This window comes from Triplophysa dalaica, chromosome 5 (assembly GCF_015846415.1).
Source record: "Triplophysa dalaica isolate WHDGS20190420 chromosome 5, ASM1584641v1, whole genome shotgun sequence".
In the NCBI taxonomy this organism is placed as follows: domain Eukaryota; kingdom Metazoa; phylum Chordata; class Actinopteri; order Cypriniformes; family Nemacheilidae; genus Triplophysa; species Triplophysa dalaica.
The window spans coordinates 2,037,332-2,062,626 of NC_079546.1; the positions used below are offsets into that span (position 1 = coordinate 2,037,332).

The 25,295-nt window shown below is 40.3% G+C and overlaps 1 protein-coding gene across 9 annotated transcripts in view; it reads left to right on the forward strand.

The window, feature by feature from the left end:
• cald1a (caldesmon 1a) overlaps positions 1 to 25,295 on the forward strand; it is a 37,500-nt gene that overhangs the window by 7,988 nt on the left and 4,217 nt on the right. For 3 of the 9 annotated variants that reach the window (XR_008906661.1, XR_008906662.1, XR_008906663.1), the window contains exons 2-15: positions 9,143 to 9,239; positions 14,443 to 14,586; positions 16,726 to 17,065; positions 17,144 to 17,179; positions 17,255 to 17,497; positions 18,396 to 18,493; positions 19,398 to 19,668; positions 20,465 to 20,605; positions 22,163 to 22,206; positions 22,982 to 23,057; positions 23,290 to 23,427; positions 23,555 to 23,650; positions 24,908 to 25,001; positions 25,148 to 25,216. Coding sequence is in view for 5 of the 9 variants with exons in the window: in XM_056747941.1 (XP_056603919.1) it covers positions 9,166 to 9,239; positions 14,443 to 14,586; positions 16,726 to 17,065; positions 17,144 to 17,179; positions 17,255 to 17,497; positions 18,396 to 18,493; positions 19,398 to 19,668; positions 20,465 to 20,605; positions 22,163 to 22,206; positions 22,982 to 23,057; positions 23,290 to 23,427; positions 23,555 to 23,650; positions 25,148 to 25,216 (1,770 nt within the window). In the remaining 4 variants the exon portion in view is untranslated. The other 6 variants (XR_008906664.1, XM_056747941.1, XM_056747940.1 and 3 more) reach the window with 4 other exon arrangements.

Genomic DNA, 25,295 nt, shown 5'->3' on the forward strand with positions numbered 1-25,295 from the left:
CCAAATCGTGATAAATGCATCAGCATTGCTGGCACATGCGTATATCATTTTATTGGTTGTGAAAATGCCTCTCTTTTTTTTTTTTTTTATATGTAGTTTTAAAGATGCTTAAACGTCGTATGTTGAATACAAAGACCAACCATATCATCAAATCTCACAGTCACACTCCGCTTCAACACGTATTGTGTCACGGCTATCTTCATGGCTGGATATTTTAATGAGAATCCTTTTTTCCACTCGCAGTTATGTAAGAGGCACAGCTCACAGCTAGAACCCTTCGCTCTTGGACAAAAATGCCTGGAGGGAAAAGGCATTTTCTAATGTGCCTTTTTTCCTCATAAAGTGCTGTGAATATGGTTTGGGACAGCTAGTGCCCTAGCTAGTGTGATTCTGCTCTTTTTTTCGCCCTGTGGAGTGCAGTGTTTGAGTATGGGGGCTCTATCTGTCCGCGCAGCATGTTAGAAAGCTTTGGGTTTTTCTTTTTTGTATGCGTGTTGCTTACGGGAAAGCAAGCTTTTTCCTACCATATTTGGTCATGTGGAGCCACGCCAATAGGCAGCAGACGTTTGATGCCGTACAAGCATCTGCATTTGGCCTTTTTCCTCTAGTTTTTTTCTCTTTTGAGGACCTTGCATGCCGACACTCGCTGATAGCGGTGCGATCTTTGGACTTGCATGAGAGGACCATTTAAAATCGACGTTTTAAAATGCATAGCTTGAAAGCGCGCGTGCATCTGAAATGCATTTTCAGGAGCGCAGCTGCTGTCGTGTAGTAATAAATGGCTCTGGGTGTAATGAGTTAATGGCTGTGAAAATCGCCCATTCGGAAACGGAAACAAATTTTTTTTTCGACTGCCGAAACCTTTGTGCCTACGTTTTCTTTATTTCTTGGTGTTAGAGGAGTGAATGTTTTGTTTTAGTGGCAACTCGTGCGAACTCGAGAAGGCTTGACACTTCAACCGGTGCCTCTTGAAGAAATAAATACAAAATAAAAACAACTTTTACATCAAATTGAAAACTATTTTAGGATTTGTGCACATTTTGCATTTCGCCGACCCAGCTGATGTTTGTCCCATACCAAAAGTGATATTAAAGTCAAGAATTACTCAATGAAATATTTATTGATATTGAAGCATTTATATTGACTTATTACATGATGGATCTATTATCCGGGAGCCTGCTATTGCATTTCAAATAATGCAAGTGGATTGAGGCATATTTGGTGTATAACCAGGTAACCGTAGACCAAAGTGATTCACAGGACATGCAGACGTGTCGGGGAATGCAAACCATTGTCTGGGAATGCAGGAATATCCTTTTCCAAACCCAAGTGGAAATGCAATGGTTGAGACCTATTTGTGGTTGCTTGATTCCTTACGTTATAGATTTGTCTAAAAACTGAATAATGTAGGGTCAGTTGGACGGTTATGTTGGGTACACAAATATCAGGACCCTGACATGAAGCTAATGGGTTCTATGTCACCTTGAAAGGTGTGTTAAAAACACAACACGACTCTACAATACCCCACCTCAGGTATGACTAAAATAATGGCAAAGCCGTGATTGACCAATCAAAATGAAGTATTCCAAAGACAGATTTTTATTAGTGATTAGAATTATGTCTGCAGATGAAATGTGAAGTATAATTGAGGGAGAAAGTTATATGTAAGCCTATGAGATCTACGAGCAGTCCGTGCTAAATCATATTTGTGGATTCTTAAAATATTGGCTTTTGTAATCAAATAAAAACTTTCATTTATTTTCTGAAGAAAAGTTACATTTGGGGCATGGAGGGATAATGCTTACACGAGTGCGGATCTTAAATTCCTCAGGTCGTGTATCACTGCATTTATAAAAGTGCTGCTCTTGCATCCAGGACCATTTTCATAACGTATCAACCACATTTTCTCCGACCGTCTCCTCTCTCTCCTCTCATATACTTGCATGTCTTCTTTGCCCAGTGACAGCCATGAAAAGCACTTGCTGCTGTTCCTGCCAAGATCTAGTCTGAATTTATAGCAACATATCCTGCTCTTCTCCTTTCCTTGCGCTCTTATTCCTCTGGTTTTTGGTTAAGACCCTGAAGCTGTAAGCATGCCGATGCATTGGAGAGTCCAAGCCTTCAGTTACAAGGAACGCGCCTTCGACGATCCAAAAATGACCACCTCAGTTTATAATTTAGATATTTGAAATTTACAGCCTTCTCAAAACAGACCAGAAATAGCGATGACTCATCTTGCACTACGAAGACTTAAGTCCAATTAAAAGCTTTCTAGAATGAGAATGCCCCTCCCCCACTGGCATATTTGGGACCTTGTTGAACATTAAAGGGACAGTTCACACAAAAATGGAAATTCTGTCAACATTACATACATTTCTTTGTTCTGCTACACACAAAGGCAGATGTTTGGATCCCCATTGACTAGTATAGTATTTTTTTTTTTTTTCTAGTGCAGTATTTGTTTTCCCTATTACGGAAGTAAATGGGGATGAGATCTGTTTGGTTACTGACATTCTTCCAAATATCTTCCTTTGTGTTCAGCAGAAAAATGTCACTAGCCAAACAGATCTCATCCCCATTACTGCCATTGTAGGGAAAATAAATACAATGGGAGTCAATGGGGCGACCTGTGATTGATTTTTGTAATAAGGTTTGACCTTTTGTAATGTTTTTTTTGACGCAAACATGTTTAAAATAATTTTCTTTTGTTGAATGTCATTTCAAGTCTATATTTTTGAATTCCATTTTTGCTTGGTTTTCTGAAGGGGCTTTGGGGGTACATAACACTAAAAAGGTCTAGAAAACCCTGTCGCAGCCCATCCACCCCCTCCAAGAGCTCTGAAACACAGCAGGTCTTTGAACGGCCAACACATAAACACAGCTGTGTGTTAATGGGAGTTGTTGGCCTGTCACACAGTTGTTATATTGTACATGGACCAGACCTGATGCTGGAACCCTGCCATCACCGTCCTGACACTGTCCTGAGATCTGCGGTCGTGTGCCGACCAATAAATCACCTGCGTTTATGGGACAGTTCGGTTTTCTTATTGCTCTCAATTTCCTGCACGTCCCACCATAATTCTGTAACGGGTCTATAGTCTCCTCCTCACAGACGGATGAATGTACAGTATGGTTTTGGAGACACAGGTGCACATCCTGAGATCTGCATTCTTTGCTCGACCCGTGATGATCTCTTTACTACTCTGCAGTTTGTTGAGTGAACGGCATTCAGGAGGGACGTCGAGGGAATTCCGTTCTCTCATCTTCTCAGTCTTGGTCTTCTGGTTTCCTCCTGTCTGTTGAGTGACTGACAGGCGGCTGGAATCTTTGAATTTTTAACCAGGTTCAGACGGCAATCCGGCGTGTTCCCAAACCAGCAGTCGGGTTCTCGGGTTATTTCAACACATTTTATTGCGACAGTACATCCTTCAAAAGTTTATTTCGTGTTCAGGCTTTGCTGTTTATCTTTATGTTTGATCAACATGGTCTAGAATGAACAGTGTTGCATCTTTTAACACCGTGTTTTGCTTTTACCACCATAACGCAGAAAATCTCATCTCATTGACCATTGTAAAGTATTGTATAGTGCCGTAAGTTTTTATGATTGGAAGGATTTGTTGGTAAAAGTCTGTTAGTGGTCAGCGGATTCAATCCAGATGAAAAGCCAAAGTTCACATTGCTGGCATACCTGCAGCATCTTTTAATGAGTTAGTGGGTGAAGAAGGTGTGTGTATTCATGTTTGAAGCTGTAATGCGCCGGTGACTTTGCAGATTTCTGGGATACCAACATGCACCTGGTTGTAGATCGCCTGTGCTCACACAAACTCGTAAACCTATAACAGACATTTAAAATATGTCTTCAGCTTTCATCTACCCTGTAAAAGTCTGAGAATAGTTTTTATTGTATTTTTGCATGTATGTTTAAGTGGCTTGAGCATCTTAAACGCAATTTCACGGGAATTCGTTTATGTTTTACAATGTGGCTAATTCATACGTGTTCATATGCACTTCTTCGTATGTTTTAGTACGATTTGGTTTTATGGCGGTAACGTGAGGTATAGGGGTGGGGTTTGGGGAGGATTCCAGTATTGCTTGTTTGCTATAATCGTATGTTCGTATTGATCCGCATCGTATGATTTCATTCTAAATACTGATGTCGTACATTTTTTATAATGTAATTTTTTTTCAATTGGCTCAATTTTGTAAATTAAAGGAGCAAATAACGACTCTGGAAAGTTAGATGCAACCGCTCACTAGTTTTAATTTGACGCCTGAATCTAGTTTCAAGTGTTATATAATGTATTCTTTTAATGAATTGTAATATGCTAAAAGTTGGTTTAAAACATCAGCCAAATGTAAATAAACTACAAGTCATTTTCAGAATCACTTTGTTGGCGAGTTTACATATTGTGGCGGTGTTGTACTTTCAGAGCATTGTAATCTGCTTTATCCTAATATTGGTTTTGTTTTTGTCTTTTTACTTTCTCCAGAAAGTGTCCACCCACAATTGTGGTAGCAAGTTTTGTGAACGCTCCACTGACAAAAATTTTAAAAAAATTATTTTCTCACCGAAAATACACGCGTCCTCTCTTATTGAAATGTGCGTCACTCACTGTTTGCAGACTCTTCATCGGTGCGATTGTCCTGCTTGATTGTTTACGTTGGCTGGACAATATAAACGTCTTTCATTATGAACTAATATCGCAGTCAATATAACTGTACCACAATATGTCATGTTGAAAGCTACACATCTATTGCCGCTCCTTTTTCCTGTAGGAAAAATGCCATTTTATAAAGCGCTTAATAGCTCCGTATCACGGTGAAATATACATTCCATTACACTAAAACGTTTTTTAATGTAACATGTCTGAGTGGCTGCTCCATTTGTCAAGGTCTTGGTGGAAAAAGACGTTCAGCATCTTCCTCCTACGCCAGACTCCCGCCGCGGCCGTGGAGAGCGTGTTAACATAAACTCTGATAGCGAAGCCAGTGGATGTTAATGGACCTATATTGACAGACATGCAAATAAGGGCGATGGTTTATGTTGGCAAGATTTTGCTCTCTTCTCGCTGTAAATGTAGTCTCTCGCTTGAGTCGTCCAGAGGGGCTGAGGTCCAAAAGACGGTGGGTGGTAGATCCAAACATTTAGTTATTTAATCCTTTTGGCAGCAGGGTTGTAGATCACATCAGCTTTGGCTCTGGTTGTAAAGAACATGCTCTTTACCTCAACATTTGTTTCGTCATAGTAAGAGTGTCTTGATAATGGCAAAATGTTCAGGTTAAGTGTGTTGATGATAATTTAGTAATTTTTAACACAATGTGGGTATGTGGTTCAACACGCTGTGTTTTAGTTTCAGAAGTAATACAAAAATATAAACTTATCTCTGTCAGTTTAAATATTTTAAGATAACACTTGCATGCATTATACAATTATATTTTATTGTAATAATTATGCCTTGTAATCAGTGTCAGGTGTGACTACTTACGAAGTAATTAGTTACTGTAATATAATTACTTTCCCCCTGAAAAGTAAAGTAAGGGATAACACTATTTTTTCTGTAATTTAATTAGTTACTTCTGATGTAATTTAACTTAATACTTGTGTAATATATGTGTGTGTGCAAAAGTGGAATTGACATCAAAATTTAAAATCCGTGCTTTAATGTATAATTCTGAAATTTGTAATACTTTTGTCAGTTATTAATACCAATTAATATAGTTTTATATTAGTTATTTTAATGAATTTAAAGAGACTATCCTTAAATCACTTAACTAATCACTAAATTACTATCTCCAAAAAGTGTTTAATTACTTTTTACTAAAGTAATCTAATTACACAATTGAATCTTTAAATAATAACATTTTCAGTGTAACTTTCCCAACACTGCTTGTAATGCACCTTATAATTGTAATGTCTCATGAATCATTTTAACTACAGTTAAAAAATACATTATAATACTTATCAATCCATTGTTACGCTTTACATTTTTAATTCTGTTATAATTTGTTATAACAACATCTAATGTATTACAACGAAAATTATGAACAATTATAATGCATCACACCCTTTAAAACCCTTTTATAATGCATAACACTCAGTCTTTTAATGGTTTTACCCAATTTAATTCATACTTTATTCACTTACTAAAATCATAAAATATGATAAAGTACAATGAATTAACTTTCTTGAATTCTTTACCATAAACTGTTGACAAGGCAGAATACATATACACGGTGTACTGTACATACGCTAAATGTGAAAAAAGTCAAGTTTAATCACGATCTTTCCATCCCAGGATATAGAAAACCAACTTTTTCATCATTTATCTGATATCATCTATAATAAACGATTGCAAATCCTGCTCAGAAAAGCACTTCTTAGCTTTTAGGCAAACATCTCGATCCCTTTAACCAACAGTTTTCACTTCGACCTACACTGCGAAATCTGTCTTCTCGGCCTCTTTCCCTTTGACTCTTGCAGAGCCGAATCTAAATTGTTCTTGTGGTTTGGCACAAAGGTCCGCACTACGTGTGTATTTGCGACGCGGAGAGCTTTGCAGACTGAGGCTGTGTAACACTACAATCCCATGGGTCATTGCAGCAATGAGGTTTGATGAAGGGGTTAAGGAGCACTTACCAGAAACATAGTAATTTACCAGGTGAATGTGTTATTATAGCTACTAAAACGCGTGCGCTGTAGACAGGAGGCGTCTCCTTGCTTGCTGGGGGCCCGGAAAGCCAGCCAAGACCCCCGTCATGAAACATTCTGGAGGGAAGACATGAGTGTAGGAAAGACTAGAAGTCTTCATCCTGTTGCTTATGTGTTAGCTGAACACACGGGTGGTCCGCGAGAGGAAGAGACGAATCCTTTTCTGCATTCTTTCTCACAAGACAGGACGTTATTGTTTTAAATACACACCTCGGCACCAAAACACAAATTTAACACTTATCACTGTAAGACTGTGTAAAGTTGTCTCTTGTGTTGCACGTCGAAGATTTGTTTTGTTTTTTATTTTTAGGCAGACACTTTTTTCATGTGTGAGGTCAGCATGTGTTGTCGCCACAGCGCCGAGTCTGAATGGAGATTATGATACGGTTTCAGTCGATTGTACACAGTTGTGACAGTTTTATGGAGCTGAGTCAGTGATATTTGCTCAGGGGCTCTGAAACGATGAGAAGTCGCGTTCATGAAAACAGAAGATCCAGCTAAAGATAGAGCGGATTCCTGCGGTGTGTGAATGCGGGCACAGGGTTGTGTCCGATAAGGAAGATCAGCTCCATCTCTCGCTCTCTTTTCTATATCACATTCCTCTCTCTCTCTCTCTCTCTCTCTCTCTCTCTCTCTCTCTCTCTCTCTCTCTCTCTCTCTCTCTCTCTCTCTCTCTCTCTCTCTCTCTCTCTCTCTCTCTCTCTCTCTCTCTCTCTCTCTCTCTCTCTCTCTCTCTCCCCCCCTCTCTCTCTTTCTCCCTCTCTCTCTCGCTCGCTCTTGAATATGGAGGAGGGCTCAATGTGTTTCCTGTTCTTCTGTGTCAGAGCACCAAGACCTTCTGCGCCTCTTATTATTGCTTTCACATACTTTTTGTGTGTGTGTTTGAAGTACACACTTTGTGTAAACTAACACCACAACAATGTTTTTATATCTTTTTGTCTCCTCTTGTAGCCATGTACAGTAGTTATTATGGTTTAGACAGTTTGGCAATGACATTTTATTTATTATGGTTGTGTTTAGGTACTGTCACTTTATTTAAGATGCCAGATAAAAATTAATGTTTATAAAAATTAATTATATAATCTATAGTTTTTAGATGTTTGTGCTGTGGCTGACTGATTTTTACAAAGTACCGCCGGGCTGTTGGTGAACATTCATGGGAGTCGCTTCTCGAACAGTCAGAAGTGTGCAGAACAAAACGAACCGGCGACAACGGCAGAAGAGAGAGGGAAGGAATGATGTGGGGAGAAAAACACTGGAATGAGAATAATTAGGAGTCGGGAAAAGGGTTAAGACAGGGACAGTTTAGAAACGGGAGAGAGGGAGGAGCTTGAGCTGCTGTGATTGACAGTTGCACTATAATGGTAGGGAGAGAAACGGGAAAGGAGGGAGGGTGAAAAAATGGGATGGGAAAAGGCCGGATTTGGCAGTTTGGAGTAGCTACAGCTGCAGAAAGAGAAACATACTGAAATACACTTTGTGCTGGGAATCAAAATGTAGTATTCAATCAAGTTTTTAAGAAGTAAGGTTACAAACGTTAGAAACTTTGTAAATAAACTCTTTTACTAGTTTGTTTGTTTTTGCAAATAACAATGTGGCTGTGGGGAATCGGTCTGTTTAATCTTTAGTCTTGCGTTACGTCAGTTTCCGTCACATGCAATTTCTTTGGAAAGATAGCAGAGATAAAGTGAGCAAAGATAAAAACATCACATGACAATACAGAATAAAAAAAAGACAGATGCCATTTTGACAGATTCCAACTCGACTGAGGCTTAAAGAGATTTATTTTATTCTTCTGATGTATAGAAGTACCCATAAAATACATTTATGCGGTTATTTTGTTTTTAAGTGCTTCCTTGCATTGAATTGGTCAATTCCTTATAATTTACATTACTACTTATTGAGGAAATAAAAATTCACCCATGGTTCACAATAGACTGCTCCAGAGGTTATCATCAGTATGGTTAAGGTACGTCGGTCTCCAAACGCCCCATCTATAGCGTCACAGGGTCGAGATTAATGACAACAGCTCTATATCTCCTGGGTGGGCCCTCTTTCTCAACTATGCAGTCCGCAGTATATTTAGTGAGACTCTTTCTGCTCGACTGAGTGGACATCCTGTGTTAAAATCCTATCCTCGCTCGCTCTCTCTCCCCCACAATTTCCATTTTAAGTGGTATTATGAAAACAAACTTCTGATCTGTTTGATGTCGGGCTGAGAAAAGAATGGCTGTAAACGTCTTGCATATGGGAATGCGTGATTTTTTTTTTTGTGTGTGTGAAAAGGTTAAACAAATACACACAGCTGCTGTGGAATCCAGACGTTCAGAACCATATTCAGTAATATGCACCATGCCGTGTAGAGAGAATATTTCGTGAGTTTGTGTAAGATTCATGCGTGAGACTAAAGGAGATATATGGTATATTTTTCAGGGTCACGCTCTCAGGACTGAAGCATGGATGATGATTTCGAACGGCGCCGGGAGCTCAGGAGACAAAAGCGCGAGGAGATGCGTCTGGAGGCAGAGAGGTAACCTTTTGAACAATCTATTCAGAATCACAAATATTTTGGACTTTATTAATAAAGGCGTTGTGTGCTACAGTTCTACAATTTAAATGCGTTATCTCTTTAAATTTGATGGATTCTGATTGGCTAGTTTTTTATTAATCAGCAAAAAATTGCTTCCTTGTATCGTTGTTGTTAGAATTGTTCTGGTTATTATTGTTACTCTATTCAATCTATAAACTGTATAGTCATCTTCATAGTTATCGTTCTTAGTGTAACCTTAAAGGGACAGTACACCCAAAATAAAAATGCAGTCATCGTTTGCTCGCCCTCGAGTTGTTCCAAATCTGTATACATGTGTTTGTTCTGGTAAACACACAGAAAGATAGTTTGAAGAATGTCACTTTGACTACAACTGTTTATTTTTCTACCTTGGTTGTCAAGCTTCGAGGGTGAGTAAATCATGACAGAATTGTAATTATTGGGTGAACTGTCCCTTTAAGATTATCAAAATAATGGCACAAAATCTTCTTCGGAAAATATTATTCCTCTAGCAAAGTTTTTCAGAAAAATATGTTGTGTGCGGATACTGTATTTGTATACTGTAGATACAGTTTGTTGTCTGATCTTATGACCCTCTTTGTCGTCTGTGCGATGATGGAATTCACCATTAAAAGCATGAACACAATGTTAAACAAATGTTAAACGGTCAAGGATTGACACATTTGCGAGGCTTTTGACCATATAAGGAAATGTGACACTCCCATAAACACCAGAACCGCTGATCCAAAGACCGGAGTGCACTGATTTACTTTGAGCTCTGTGCATTTTGCTAACAGCTGTTTCATGGAGATTTATGGCACGTCAAAAAGAGTTATGGGTAATGACTTATAAACATGCAACTGTAGCCTATTACTCTGAAAAACAGCTTGCCTTTATGTTTCGATGGTCTGGTTTACGCTGGTTAAGACGGTTTTCCAGTCTGGCCTGTTCACAAGTGCCCAAAGCTTCTTTAAAATTAGGAAACATATTTTTCCCTCGCTGTGTTAGCTTCCACCGTTTTATTTCTATGATCACAGGCTCAGAAATTTGGCCATATTTACAAAGTACGAAGTGTGCGAACCGAGTGTCAGGTTCACGTCTACTACAACCTTCCTGTTTCCTCAAAGCACATTTCCATAAAACGCTTTCACATCTTTTAAAATATATGAGATATTTCCACACAATCGCAGGGCGGAAGCCGGATGCTTATGATGCATCGATTAGAAACAATTATATTTTACAGCAGGTCATAAAACAAAGCTGTTTTGGCTATACGTTGCAAACCTCTGTAAGGGTGGAAGTGTATGCCTCATGCCAAGTATTGCATTTGGCCGCAAGCTACGTATGCAACAAAAGATTAGAATGCAACTCGTTCAACTCGACTCCTGTGTTTATGTTCTTGTGGAGTCGTTTCAATTTGGCCTGATCCTCTCCGGCCGCTCGTGAGATTGAGAAAAGATTAAATCGTGCTATTAAATTGCTTCCATTTTGCAAAGATGCTGTAACAATCAATATTTACTCTTTGCCCGTAATTGACCTAGTCGAAAGCACATGTCGCTGGCCCAATCCATTCGATCTCCATCACAATGCGACCGCGAAACATAGCGCAGGCACGCTTTTCGGGTAGGAGCGATAAGTGCTGTCATCCTGCCAAATATCTGTACGTTAAAAGCCTTTACTTGCGAAGATTTGAAGAGCTCCACTTCCCTTCTGTATCTATTGAGTGAGAACAACGGGCGGGCAGATGTTGGCACGGCGCTGACGTGCAAAGAAAGTCTGATAACACGCGCGCATGAGGCTTGGCATCCGAGCTGTGTTGCGTTTCTATCAGGCGATGATGGCTTGACGTGCGCCAGCGCTTTCCTCTGAAAGATGTGCCAACATTTGAAATGACAGGAGTAAAAAGGAAGGAATATGTGCGTGCATGTGAGCGAGCGAGAGATCTGTGGTTCTGATGAAGTGTGAAAGACCTTTTAGGTGGTCATATCTCCATATGATTGGCTTGCTCCTTTATATTTTATATAGTATAGTTTTTTTGGATAGTTCACCCAAAATGAACATTGTAACATGTCATTGAAAACCTCAAAGACCTCAAATATCAAAGAAGATATTTTGAGAAAAGGCTCTGTGGTTTTGTTTTCATACATTGGAAGTCACTGGCGTCCAATGCTGATTGGTTTTCAAGGTTCTTCAAAATATATTTCGTGCTCTGCAGGAGGAAAGAACATCCTACAGGTTTGGAAAGGCATGACTTTCTTTGTTTGGCAAACATGTAAAAATAATATAAAAGCTAATACGTATAAAAACCAGTTAGCCCCCTACAGGATTCACTAACACCTGAAGGTCTCACCTCCAGGTGTTGGCCAGACTCAACCCTGATTGGCTTCTATGAGAAACCAGGCTGCACGGAGATCAGAAATCTTTTTTGCATTTAGTAAAATGCAAAAAGGTCTGAAGAGTTCATGTCTATACACAGACAAACTTGCATAAACGCACACACACGCCTCGTGTGACTGCAGTGGCCTTTCTCAAGATGGCTCCATGTGTTCCAGCAGAAAGGTCGGTCACTACTTCACATGCACACACGGGAATGTTTTGACTGCCGGCTCTGTGAGGAATGCTCCGAGCGATGATCAAAACCTGCCGTTCCTATCCAGCTCAGCGCTTTTGGGTTAATATCTCTAGCACTTGTAGTTAAGACCGTTTTTATATAGGGTCTCTTGTTCTGCTCTGTCGAGCGGTGGCCATCTTGGCATCACACATCTGCGCTGTTCCCATGAGAGGCCACGAAGATCTGAGGAAATAACACCTCTCTCTCTCTCTCTCTCTCTCTCTCTCTCTCTCACATATACTTTGTCTCTGATGTTTCTACAAAAATTCCTTAGGAAATAGACGAGACCAATGTTGACAGATATATAGGCTAATAAGTCTTGTTTTGCTTCATTGTTGGGTAAAAATTGACACTACCAACCAATGGGTTTGAATTATCCTATAGTTTCAACCGTTTATGGACATTCTTAAGATTGATTTAAACTTATGGTTGAGTTCGTCCCTATTTAATACCAAACAATGGGTCTTTTCAGAGCGGCAGAATCGTATATTTAGATGTATATTTCCAAGTACAAATCGAGACCTTTTGTTAATAAATAAAGATTTGAAAAGAGCCTTCCGTGTAGTCTCATTGATGTCTTGGAGAAACGAGCAAACATTACATACATCTCATCTGTGATGTTTCTATCGTATGCACAGGTGAACGTCGGGAGCATTTGGACAGATCTGGGAAGTGTGGGGTCAGTAGATGCTTAAGCTGAAGATAGCAAAGCGAGCGTGGGAACAAAACGATTATTTGGCAGAATCTCTCTCTCTCCATCTGTTCCTATTCGGTCTCCAAACTCTAGTGTGGTGTCTGCGAGTGCTCTCCTGCGCTTTGGTCCCGTGCACCATGTTATTATTGACATTTATTAAATGTTTGGACGAAATGAAAATCGCTGGGATACGTCCGGCGTCACAGTCTGGATGTTTGTCAGTTGGATGTGTCGTAATCCGCTCTGCGTTTTGTCATCTGTGTTATTATTGCGAGAGCGAATTAGCTGCAACATTAACTCTATCAGTGTAATTTCCCACACTGCAACCGTGGCTTTATTTATAGAGTTTATGAATGCCATAAAATGTGTTGCTCGCTGCGTAGCGCTAACCGCACACGCTATAAAACAATTAATGTTACGCTCGCCTGCGAGACGTGCTCCATATGGAAACATGTTTGGCTGGGGTCTGGATTTAAGTCAGGAATGGGCACAGGTATTAAAAACGCCAGGAGGTGGGATGCTGTCACTGCATGGCCTTTAATGTGGAGTTTCTAAATCCTTTTAAACGTTTTTTCTTTATTTTCGTAGAAGAAATACTTTTTCATGGTTATGGTGCAGAGCGTAAAGGCTAAATTAATCCAATCCAAAACCCACCTCGTGAATTTTGATGTCTCTCATCACAAGACCTTGAATTGTCCATAATCATTTGATTTTAAATGTACTATAAATAACAAAGTTTGTCCATAGTCCTACAAGACGTTGTCGAAACGCTTTTTTACATCCTTTACGCAACCCTTCAGAGCCGGTTTAGAATAAATTGTTGCATTATAATATTTTAAACACATTATTTTCTGATCCTGTCATAATGTAACGCTGTTGAAATTGAAGTTGTGCGGTACAAACTGTAAGACCCAGCAACAAACCCACAGCTTGTGTGTAAGCGGAGAAAAGCGCTGTGTCTCATGTCACACATGAAGTGCGTGTGCACAGAGACGTCTCGAGGGTAAAAATGAAAAGTGAAATATATTGACTTATATAAGACACAGAAAAAGATCAGATTTTGCAAGCGGTCCAGAACTCTCTATATGATATCACTCTCCCCAAGGTTTTGTATGGGCGTTCTACACATTCCTGATCGCAGTCCATACAGGAAAATCTGCTTCTCTCTGATCGCACGTACAGCTTCACAACAAGTTCGGTGTGTCTGCGTCATATTTCAAAAGGAATTATATTGTGCCAAATTAACCCGGATTATCAACTACGTATTTCCTCGCCCTGTTCTCATTATCGTAACGCATCTGGATGTTTTACTGTTGAGATTGTGATTCTCATTGTTCTCAATGATGGTTTTCATTAGATTCTCATTTACTAATAAGAATCATGTTATCCAGAGATTTTATTGGAGTCATCTTGCATTCAAGGCAAACGGCATCAAACAGTGCCTATAATAAATACATTTTTGTTGCGAATTTAGTTTATCTTAATTGGTGGCGGGAAGGGAATTGGAAAGTTTTTTGTATCATATGGATATATTTTATGTTCTCAAAGTGTAGTGCGTCAAGTGTGAAAAGTGGACGAAGCTTCAGCAGGAGACACTTGGAGAATCTCAGACAATGTGTCAGAAAGATCTGGAAACCTAGAGTTACTCGCAAGTCTCCTGCCTGTCGTGTAGAGTGAACATCAAGTCCCTTCATCATCTGCCAAACCACACACACACACACACACACAGACGGACACAACTGCACACAGCTGACAGGCAGTGAAAGTTCATCTCCAGCATTAGCAGTTGTGACAATGAAAAACATCCCGTCTGCCAGAGTGACATGAGCCCTGAGTCTTGCCGTCTCCTGTGGAGTAACAGTGTGCGTCTGTGTTTTCAGGATGGCGAACCGAAGGAGCGAGGAGGATGAGGAGGAGGCCGCCCGTGAGCGCCGGAGGAGAGCACGACAGGAGAAATTCCGCGGGAAAGATAGCGAGGATGTGCCGTACCAGCCTGACAACACAGAGCTCAACAACAGCCACAGGTGACGCACACAAGCTGTTCGATTTCTGTTGTAGACCGCTGAAAGTGATTTTATTTGAACATTTTTCTAGTACAATAGTGGAAGTGTGCGAGAACTTCTTTAGTATTGATTTTGCACTCCCGCGGGCGTGTTTGTTCAAAACCTGATGATCAACGTTGTCAAAACTTGAAAGTTTTCAAAGAACATTTTTACATTTACATTTAGGCATTTGGCAGATGCTTTTATCCAAAGCGATTTACATTGCATTATCCTATACATTTTACATAGGTATTTGCAATCCCCTGGGATCGAACACACAACCTTGCGTTGTTAACGCAATGCATTTGGGAACATCATAAAGAACATCATCTGGGCTTCATAGGAAGTGACATCTGACCTTCTATAGGCGTTTATGTCAAAAAACACAGAGGAGATATTTTGAGAAATGTCTCTGTGGTTTTGTTTCAATACAATGGAAGTCAGTGTGCGACAGCGTTGTTTTGGCTACAAACATTCTTTGAAATATCTTTTTTTCTACTTTCATAATGCCTTTACAGTATATATTGTTCAAAACTATCACACCCGCTTTCACATCCGAGACTAAACCGTGGTGGGAGTCGTGCGTCTTCCTCTGGTGGGCGGCGCTGATGAATAACTTCCTGTATTGGGTCATGGTAGCGGAAGCTCTGGACTCCTATGACACACACAGACACTGAGTCTTTGTGCTGTGAATGGACACTGAAGACGGACAGACAAGAGCAGAATTGTTCCTGATGTGTGAGCAGACACAGCTCCATCTATTGTCAAATAAGCTGATGTAGAGTAGACGTTTGCCAAGCGGTGCCGTCAGACTGTATTAACCTTCAGTGTCAGGCTCATGGCTGACTGGGCTGAGCGTCCAACGTCCTAGTGCACACTGGTTATGAAGTCTATGTTGCGTATTTTCACGAATCCTCCCTTTTTTATTTCCTAAATCATTACTAATGTTCAACCTTCAGGTTTGTTGGTTTGATTTTTTTAAATGTTTGTTTCTTGCTATTTACTGTATTATGCAAATGTTTAAGTCAACATGAAATCACAATTAATTGATTGTTATTTTTTCATAATTCATTTGCGTGGGTCATTTTTTGGTTCGTGCACTTTCATAATCTTTCATCAAAATCAGAAGCTCCATCTCTGCATGACGTATGTCTCGGCCATTTTTCACATTTAAAGGGATAGTTCACCCAAAACTCCAATTTGCCATTTATTTACTCACCCCAAGGCCATCCGAGAGATGTAGGTGACATTTTTTCTTGAGTAGAACCATAAAGAAGATTGTTTGGTAAATCCGCAGCCCTCTTTGCTTAATATAATGGGAGTCTATGGGGTCCACCTGTCTAAGAGTTCCTAAAGCACATAATTCCAAAAAAGCGACTACCGCTCAACACTCCCTTTCTGCAGGTGGCGCTAAACACACCAGACGCTGGCATGCCATTCGCCACCAAATACTTTACGATCGCGATCGGGACCTGTGCAGAGGCTGCACAGTATGACTAATATTATTAAAAATGACGTTCAGTTTTATGAAAATATCGAACGATTCACTTCACAAGACGTCAACATGTCGCCAGGAGGCGCTCTTTTGGAATTATGTGCTTTAGGAACTCTTAGACAGGTGGACCCCATAGACTACCATTATATGAAGCAAAGAGGGCTGCGGATTTACCAAACTATTTTCTTCATGGTTCTACTCAGGAAAAAATGTCACCTACATCTCAGATGGCCTGGGGGTGAGTAAATACACAGCAAATTTGAGTTTTGGGGTGAACCATCCCTTTAAGAAGCCGTTTTACTCAAACACGCATCGTAATTTGGAAGAAAACACTATCGTAGCTTCCTCTTCAGGTCGACTTTAACCCAGTTTAACAATATTTATTGAGCGTAAAGATTTTGCATATATATATATATATATATATATATATATATATATGAGAATTTAGGTATTTTACCTTTATTTTAATTATTGTGGGCTTTTAGTTGCGAGTTCTATTGTTTTTTTTATCTGGTTTGTTAACCCTGAAGTTGACCAAATCACCGGAAAAACTATTTACGTCACTATCAAACTTCATATTTAGTGCACCATCATGTTGTTTTATCTTCTGTTCTCTTTTCTCCCAGCGTGACTGTGACTGAGACCGTGTCCTCCTCCGTGGTGACCTCCAGCAGACCTGAAGATGAGGACGAGGAGGAGCAGGCCCTGCAGGAGCGTCTGGCTAAGAGAGAGGAGCGCAGGCAGAGAAGAATGATGGAGGCGCTGGACAGACAGAGAGAGATAGAGAGCCCAACCTCTCACTACGGTCTGGAGGAGAGCGGCGGCGGCCTGCAGCGTGGGCGGAGCTACGAGGCCGAGGAAGAGGTGAACAGCAAGGAGGTGGAGAGAGAGGAGGAGAAAGAGCAGGACATTCCTAGAGAGGAGGTTGTCGTGGAAAAGCCTCAGAGGTCTTACCTGAGGGGACAGGTGTGTGTTTTATAGTTAATAAACTCTGTTTAGTTCTGAGGATTTGCGTTTATGTCATTTAACTTTGTTCACACCTAGGAATCCGTAGAGGAAACTTCTAACCTAGCTGATGAGGTATAGTACGGAGATGGGCGAACGTTTTTCTTGTCTTTTGACACATTAAAGCATGTGACTGCATTCCATTTCTAGGGCGAGCAGTGCGGCTCGCCGCCTTTCTCCCGAGAAAATGAGGTGATTTTAAATGAAGTGGCAGATGATTCTGCGGTTGTTTTGGAGACGGAGTCGGAAAATGGCACTGCGGGTGTACGGGAGGAAAAGAGAGAGGTTGAGAGAGAGGGGTTGACAGAGAATGGATTGCATGAGGCGAGAGAGGCAGAAAGAAAGAGAAAAGAGAAAGAAGAGACCAAGCTTGCTGAGAATGAGGAGGTTTTGGTAAGAGGCTGAATTTTTGCACGGGACTGTGTAAGGATGGATGGTTTGGATTTGGGGTGAAAAATAAAAACAATCGATCATTCTTAAAGGCCCTGTGGAATTAAAATCAATCTTTTGTGAGTTTGTTTATTTACAAGAACAACTCAAGTCACTGAAAATTTCATTTCAATGGTTGACGGAAACTTTTTTAAAGAAAGCCACTAGTTTCTGTTTAAAAAGGAAATTTGACAACGTGGGAAATAAAATTGCAATCTTGAAACCATTTCGTAGTGTGTATAAAAGGTTTCCAAAGTCGTTTCATACTTTTCTTATTTAAAAAAAGCAGTGCGTAATATGTTCACCCCAAAATCTTAAATGTATCCAGGCATGGGTTTGAGCACAGCGTGTTGTGGTTTCACCAGCGTTTTTCGTCCACAGTGTCGGTGTGACCGCAGAAAATTCCACATTAAAGCATCGACGGGATGCTGATCTGATCTGTTGTTACACATTGCGTGTCACTGCCTGCTGCACAAACGTGTGGAGTTGATGATGTGTGTTTGTGCATGTGGGATGGTCGGTCATTCTCAGGAAACCGTATCATTTGTGTGATTTCTTGAATGTTGGTTACTGCCCTGGTTCTTTGGGATGTGGTCAAATTCTAGCAGTGTTCAGATCAAATCAAATATAAAAGGTTTTCCTGAAATGTACTCGCACCATTTCCTGTGAATGACACATGAATACTCCTGGCTCTTTCTTTTTATTATTTATCCACGGAGTGAGCCAGTCGCACCCAGCAGTTCCTTTATTGAACATTATGTTCTTCCAAAACCATTTCTATTGTGCACATTCTCTCTCTCTCTCACACACACACATACACACACATGTACAGCACATCACTCAGTTGCATTTGTGTGTGTAGACGGAGGATGAAGACTTGATGAGGAAGAACAAACAGCCGAATGGAGCGGTGTGTGATGAGAGTCCTCCCAAACACAAGAATGCAGAGAGGACCTTCAGGTCAGTGCCGATGTAAACGCTTAATAATTGTGTTTATTGTCCAGGCTTTCTTATTCCAAACAATTTGGAGATTTCCTTATCAGAAGGTGAATCTGAAAATCACATCGTGAGAATGTGCAGGAAGTTGTTAATACGATGTTCGATGTGAGAACAAATCGTCTGTTTGGGGAGAACCTTTGACTGAACAAAATGTTTCACACAACTTTGTTTGCCTGTTTGTAACATGTTTTATAAAATGTGGAGGATGTATAAATGATTTGTGATGCCCAACAGAACTAAACAAAATTCGGATAGATAATAATAATAATATACTTAGAGAGAGAGAGAGAGAGAGAGAGAGAGAAATAAAGAACTTAAATTTATACATATATACATTTATTTCTAAAAAAAACTTATTAATAAATTAATTATATATATATCCTTAAAAATGTTTTATTACAATAGATTTTTTATTTAATAAATAATTAGTGTACTTTATGTATATATTTTAATCTTTATAAAGCTTTGATTCATTAAAGACATTATATTCATTATATTATATATATAAAAATGAGAGTAATAAACCGCATAAAATGAAATGTTTTTTTTTCAAAACATACAAAGCCACAAGACCTGTTTTGTCTCCAATTTTATTGCCAAACATGAGTTCATCTATTGACATCTTGAAAACAGGGCAAAGTTGTGTGAAGTCTATACTTGTGGTCACCTGATCCCAGAGTCCAACAGGCTTTGCTCAGCTGTAACCGGAGACAGTGTCACCTTAGACAGGAGTGTGCTGATTCACTAACATTCTGTGTGAATAGCTTATGTTCTCCTTACACGCAAACATCACATATATGACCCTCTTAACCTTTCCCTAAACAAAGGCATTCTGGCATTCTTTGTTTGTTTGTGCGCGTGACAGCCGAGGCAGCCTGCGTTCTACCGAGGCACCCGAGACGGATGAGGCGGACAGCGAGGACGCTCGCCTGGAGGCCGAGAGAAAGCTGGAAGAGCTGAAGAGGAGGCGAGATGAGATGGAGAGCGAGGAGTTCGAGAAGATGAGACAGAAGCAGCAGGAGGCCGAAGTGGAGCTGGAGGAGCTGAAGAGGAAGAGGGAGGAAAGGAGGAAGGTGCTGGAAGAGGAGGAGCGGAGGAGGAAGCAGGAGGAGGCCGAGAGGAAATCCAAAGACGAGGTGTGTTTGATGAACGTCAGTGGACCGTTTCCTGGTAAACGTTTCACTGGCGTAATGGCCTTTTTTCTTCATTAGGAAATCATTAGGTGTTCTTTCCAACTTTTCTATCTGTGCTTGTGCTCTTCACAACCTCCGAACCTTTTTGGGCTTCCAAAGTTGTACATTTAACAGTAATGTGATATCGGCCGCCGCCCTCAAGAAAACTTGTGTCCACGGTGTCGGTTATCCGCCAAACATACCTTCTGTATATTCACAATCACGAAACGCTGTCATAATTCATCTGCATTCACATGACGTTTATTTACAGACCTCAACGACAGCACACGGCGTTTATTCGACACGAGTTTCATACCCCCGTGAGAGAAACACGGCCACCGGTCCTGCGCTCAGCATTGTAATGCAAATGCGCTCCTTGTGGCTAATGAAAAGAGGCAGTAAATGAAAAGGGACTAATTAGAGATTAGAGACCCCCGCGCCGAGGCCGGCGGGCCGTGCCAAAAACCCTGTCGTAAATAAAAAGCCTTCTTTATGAATCCCCCGCTGCTGAAGAATGCGGGCGGCTGCCGGTTCACTAATGTTGTGCATCCTCCGAGTGACATAGATAGATACGGTCTAGATTGTGTCGTTTATTTTACACATTATTTTCCATGTTTATTGAAAGACAAGGACATTGGCTGATATTGTCTGGGACACGCAGATCCCAAATCAATGCGATAGCCTTTAGGCCTGTGGTTTGGTTGATGCTGTTTACGGTAAGCGCGTCGGTGTGATGGTGACTGTTTGTTTTATCCTGCAGGAGGAGAAGAGACGGATGAAGGAGGACATCGAGAAGCGGAGAGCCGACGCGGCCGAGAGGAGGCAGAAGGTGGATGATTCGGTGGAGGGAGAGGCCAGGAAGCCTTTCAAATGCGTCAGCCCCAGAGGATCATCGCTGAAGGTTAGAAACAGAGCTGTCAATCAACCCAGCCATCAGCCGACTCACGGGAACGCCAAGAACTTGTGATGAAGCAGATATCTGCATTATCTCTTGAACGTAACAAGGAGAACAATGAGATGATAGTGCATTTGTGAGGTTTAAAACAACAAAGAACACAACGTTTTCGACATAATGCCATGCGTTTAGTTGAGCTAACGATGATTCTGAAAGTTAAAGTAACAGTTCAGTCTTTGACATCAGTATTCGCGGGTCTAATACCCACATAAAAAAAGTGTGAAATATTTCTAACAATAGTTTAGCAACTTTGACATCATATATGTTTCATTTGTCATATCACGATATTTAAATCAATACATGTCAAGCGATCATAAAAAGGTGACATTTGTTGTTTAAACAATTTATGAAGTCGTCTTGATAAACAACACGTTTTTATATAAATATAATAAATTAATTAAAAAGTATTAATTAATACAAATAATAAATACGAATTGTAAACCACAATGAATCGCATAAACATTAAACACAGGTGCCGAACACAACACTTTTTTTTACTTTTTAGGAAATTGACAAAAGTAAGATAAAGAAAAGTGGCAAGCCAGATTCAAACTCATGACGTCCACATGAGCACTCGGCTCATATATCAGAACACATGTTAACCAATAGGCCATGGCTTTAATGGACCTCTTATTTATAATTTTACAGAAGTGAAATTTTGTTTCGATCGAGTCTGTGCTTAAGGTTTTCATAAGAAAGTGAGATCTTTTGTGGGTATTTCTAAACTTACACAACAACCTTTCCCTTTCTACTTCACACACAGATGATTCATGCGCAGATGTGCTTTGTCATCTTGTACACTGTATGTATTGCATGTCGTGTGGTGTTTTTGAGGATTTACATCATTGCTTAAATCATTGTTTGCATTTTGCCAAACGTGATGAGTTAATCTCCTTTCCAAATGATTCTCTTATCTTTGCATGCTTTGAATAGCAGTTTCCCGCTGTCAGACGACTCTTTCCTCCGGAATCCGCGAAACACAAAATGGCGTGGTGTTTTTGCGAGATAAAGGCGAGCTTCTCTCTTCGAGACGTGAACTCTGGGGGGACGCGGGAAGACCATTAGACTAATAGGATTACTGTAACCGCATTCTGACACGGGCCGTTTCAAACGCGCCTGAGAAATGGGGAATTTCCTGCCGAACTCCACATTTGATAGAAGGGGGAAGTGGACTTTTTTTGCCGATAGCTTTGGGGCGTGTATGTGTGTTTGTCCGCATGATTTTGCTTGTTGCTTCACGGGAACACGTCCCTCCCCCAGCCCCGTTGTCATGTGTCATAAACACGGGCCGCGGTTCCCATAGAGAGGGGGGCGTCGAGGGCCCTTGTTTTTCCTGGCCCTGTGACCGTTGCATACTGAAAGGAACAGGCTAGTCTTGTACCTCTCAGAATAGCCGTCCCGACAGACAACTTGCATCTGTGTGTTTTTGGATGCGTGTGTGTTGCACATGACCGAAGCGGTGACCTTTCTTAAATCTGTGCATTGCATGATGTCTCTTCACAGATCGGTGAGAGAGCGGAGTTCCTCAACAGATCAGCACAGAGAAGGTGAATGCTTGTACATCTTTGTTGGAAACAAACTTTTTGTTTCATTTCACATCTTGGGTTTCCAAACACGTGACTAGTATCTCGCCACAATGGCCCCTAAATGGTATAGATGCAAGTAACATAAAATATCAAACCAAGAAGCGTTGTTTAGATAAGATTCATGCTTTAAACAATTAAATGTTTACATCACATAATTTAATAAACTACACCTGTCAATTTTTTGGCACTTGGGTGAACTTCATACATTTCCTCCATCTTTTAAGCATCCATCAAGGTTATTACAGAAGTTAAGAAAACCAAAATACATGAATTTAAGTGAAGCGAATGATAAAGAAATGTTCTGTATTTGCAGGTATATTGTACCCACATGAAGCCATAAAATTTTGTTAAAATATTTTGCATGTTATCTTTATCCCACCAGCAACCTTGACATACGTTTACCATCTGTCATTTAAATCACAATACTACAAGAAGTCGTGGGGGATAAAAACTATTTTATTTTTTAAACGACACTTTTATCTTGATTCATAAATATAACGATGAATAATGATATAAAAGTTATTTGTGAAGTTAGATAAACATCGTTTTTAGTGGATGCGTTTTGGTTTCATATTTTGTCTCCTAATGCACTGAGAAAATATATTTTAAATATCTAGACAAATTGATTCATATTTATTTGTAATGTGTCATGTTTGGTTCATATGTTTCATAAATACCAGCATGGACTTACCCGTCTCTGTGTATGCATGCGTGTGTGTGTGTTTGTGTGTGTCAGCTCAGTGAAGGCGTCTCACACTCCTGTGGTATCTAAGATTGATAACAGATTGGAGCAATACACCAGCGCCGTGCAGGTGAGTCCTTGTAACATTATCTTCTTTCCAAATTCTAGCGAAAGATAATTCACAGACTAAATACAGGTTACCTGAATAGAGCATTGCATCACCTCTGCTTTGCTCTCATTGAACACATGGTTGTGTAGACTAGACTAGAATTAAACCATATCAATGTTAAGATCTCCAGTAATTTGTTTCAGAAGTTACAGAACTGGAACGAATTATTCGCTCTTTTGCTTTCTCTGTTCAGACCAACCAAGAGGTGAAATCTCCCCGATCAGGTGCTATTGATCTTCCTATGGTGACGGACGGTATTCGTAACATTAAGAGCATGTGGGAGAAGGGGAATGTCTTCGCCTCTGGCGGGAGCCCGGCATCCACCAACAAGGTTTGGCACGTTCATTCCTCGCGGCGGGCGGAGGAGGGAAACCCCTCTTCCTCTAGGATCCATTTCCTGTCAAACCTTGAATGCTGAACTTTGACCTTAAAGGAGTGTTCTCTCCCGCCCTGTACAGGATGCAGCTGTGATAAAAGTGGGCGTTGCTGGGCGCATCAACGATTGGTTGAACAAAACTCCAGAGACGGGCAAGACATCAGGAGGAAGACCAGCGGTAAGCCCTCGCACCTGTGTGTCCTGTTTGACTCAAGTCTGCAAGTCGAGTTGTAGCGTGTTGTCTGGCGCCATCTAGTGCAAGTGCCAACGACCCAAAAGCCAAAAGAAAACCTTGACATGGAGGTTTTGAGTTGAATAATAATATTTAGAACATGGCTTCCTGCCTATTGCAGCATGCCAGAAGTCCTTCATCTCTGATTGGATGTTTTAAAATAAAGGCTCTTATGGTCGAATGGGAAAGTATGAATGGATGCTAAAAATATATTTAAAAGTACCAAGCTTGATATTTGGACAGTCTGAACGGTCCAATTCCCAATGTATTGGTTTAGTGTTTGACTCTCACTATGGAAACCCCTGAGGTCGTGGGAAGTCACTGCGCTTTCTCAAATGATGTCATACGTTTGTGTAGTCATGAATCGAGTCACACACACTTTAAAGCGTATCAAGCTAAAAATGATCACAAGAACCACCGACCACTGTCTGCAAAATCAGAGAAGCCCGTCATAAATTCATGAATGTTTTGATGTATTTATAGAATATGAGAAACATTATTTTAAGCATTCTTTACGCTCATTACAGTCTATATGTAAACATTTCATTTGCCTGTCAGTCATAAGTAGTTGTTATAGTTGGCACACAGGCAATCTTTTCGATTTTACCTCGCAGTGAAAATGTTAATATTTATGCTCACTGTTTCTTATCCCGGGGTTGTTTCGTTCTGGGTTAAGCTGTTAGAAAAGAAGAATAAGATGACGGGGTGACTTCACACCTCATTTAACATTATAACACAGACAGACCTTTGACCTGTCGTTTAAGTGAACAATATCTTGCTATTCTTAAAACGATAAAAGTATTAGACTTAATTTTGATTATTTTGCTAATTATACTATTACTTAAAATAGACTTACACTTCATTTTTTATTAGATGGATATATTATATGTTCTTTAACTATCAAAACATAACAAATCGCTGCTTTCCTTCTGAAACCTCGTATCTTCACGTTTTGTGATTTTTTTTTTTTAATCATTATTTTTATTAAACATTTTAGTTTGCATCTTACCACTGAACTGTATTCAAAAGTGCTTGTCAACAGTGTTTTTTACTTTCCAGAGGTTTCAGAAGGACAGCATCGATATGTGATAGTTTTATCATAAAATAATACAGCATATAAAACGATAGATAATAGTCTGATATGAAATGAAAGCCAGTTTTCCGGTCTCTTTACCTTTTTCCTTCTTTCTCCTAAACATTTAGATTTGTTTTGCTTCTCGGTCCGTCCGTCTTCTTTTCCTCCGGGGCTTCTTCCTACTCCTTTTCTTTTGCTCTTTCTCTCTCTGCTTCATATAAGGTATGATGTTCACACATATCTACCCTCCAAGCATGCTACTCTGTGCCGTGTGTCCCTCCTCGTGGATTGACGTGTTTGTGTGACTTGAGTTCAGTAGTTCAGGGCCGTCCGGTGTGTGATATTACACCCTCTTCTCCCTCCTGCAGGACCTGAAGCCCGGTGACGTGACCAGCAAGCGCAATCTATGGGAAAACAAAGGTTCCCCTGCTACTAAGGTAACCAAATTCTTTCCAATCGGCCGACTCTCTTAGATATTTATTTATTTATATCCACTGCGTTTTTTACGTCCCTGGA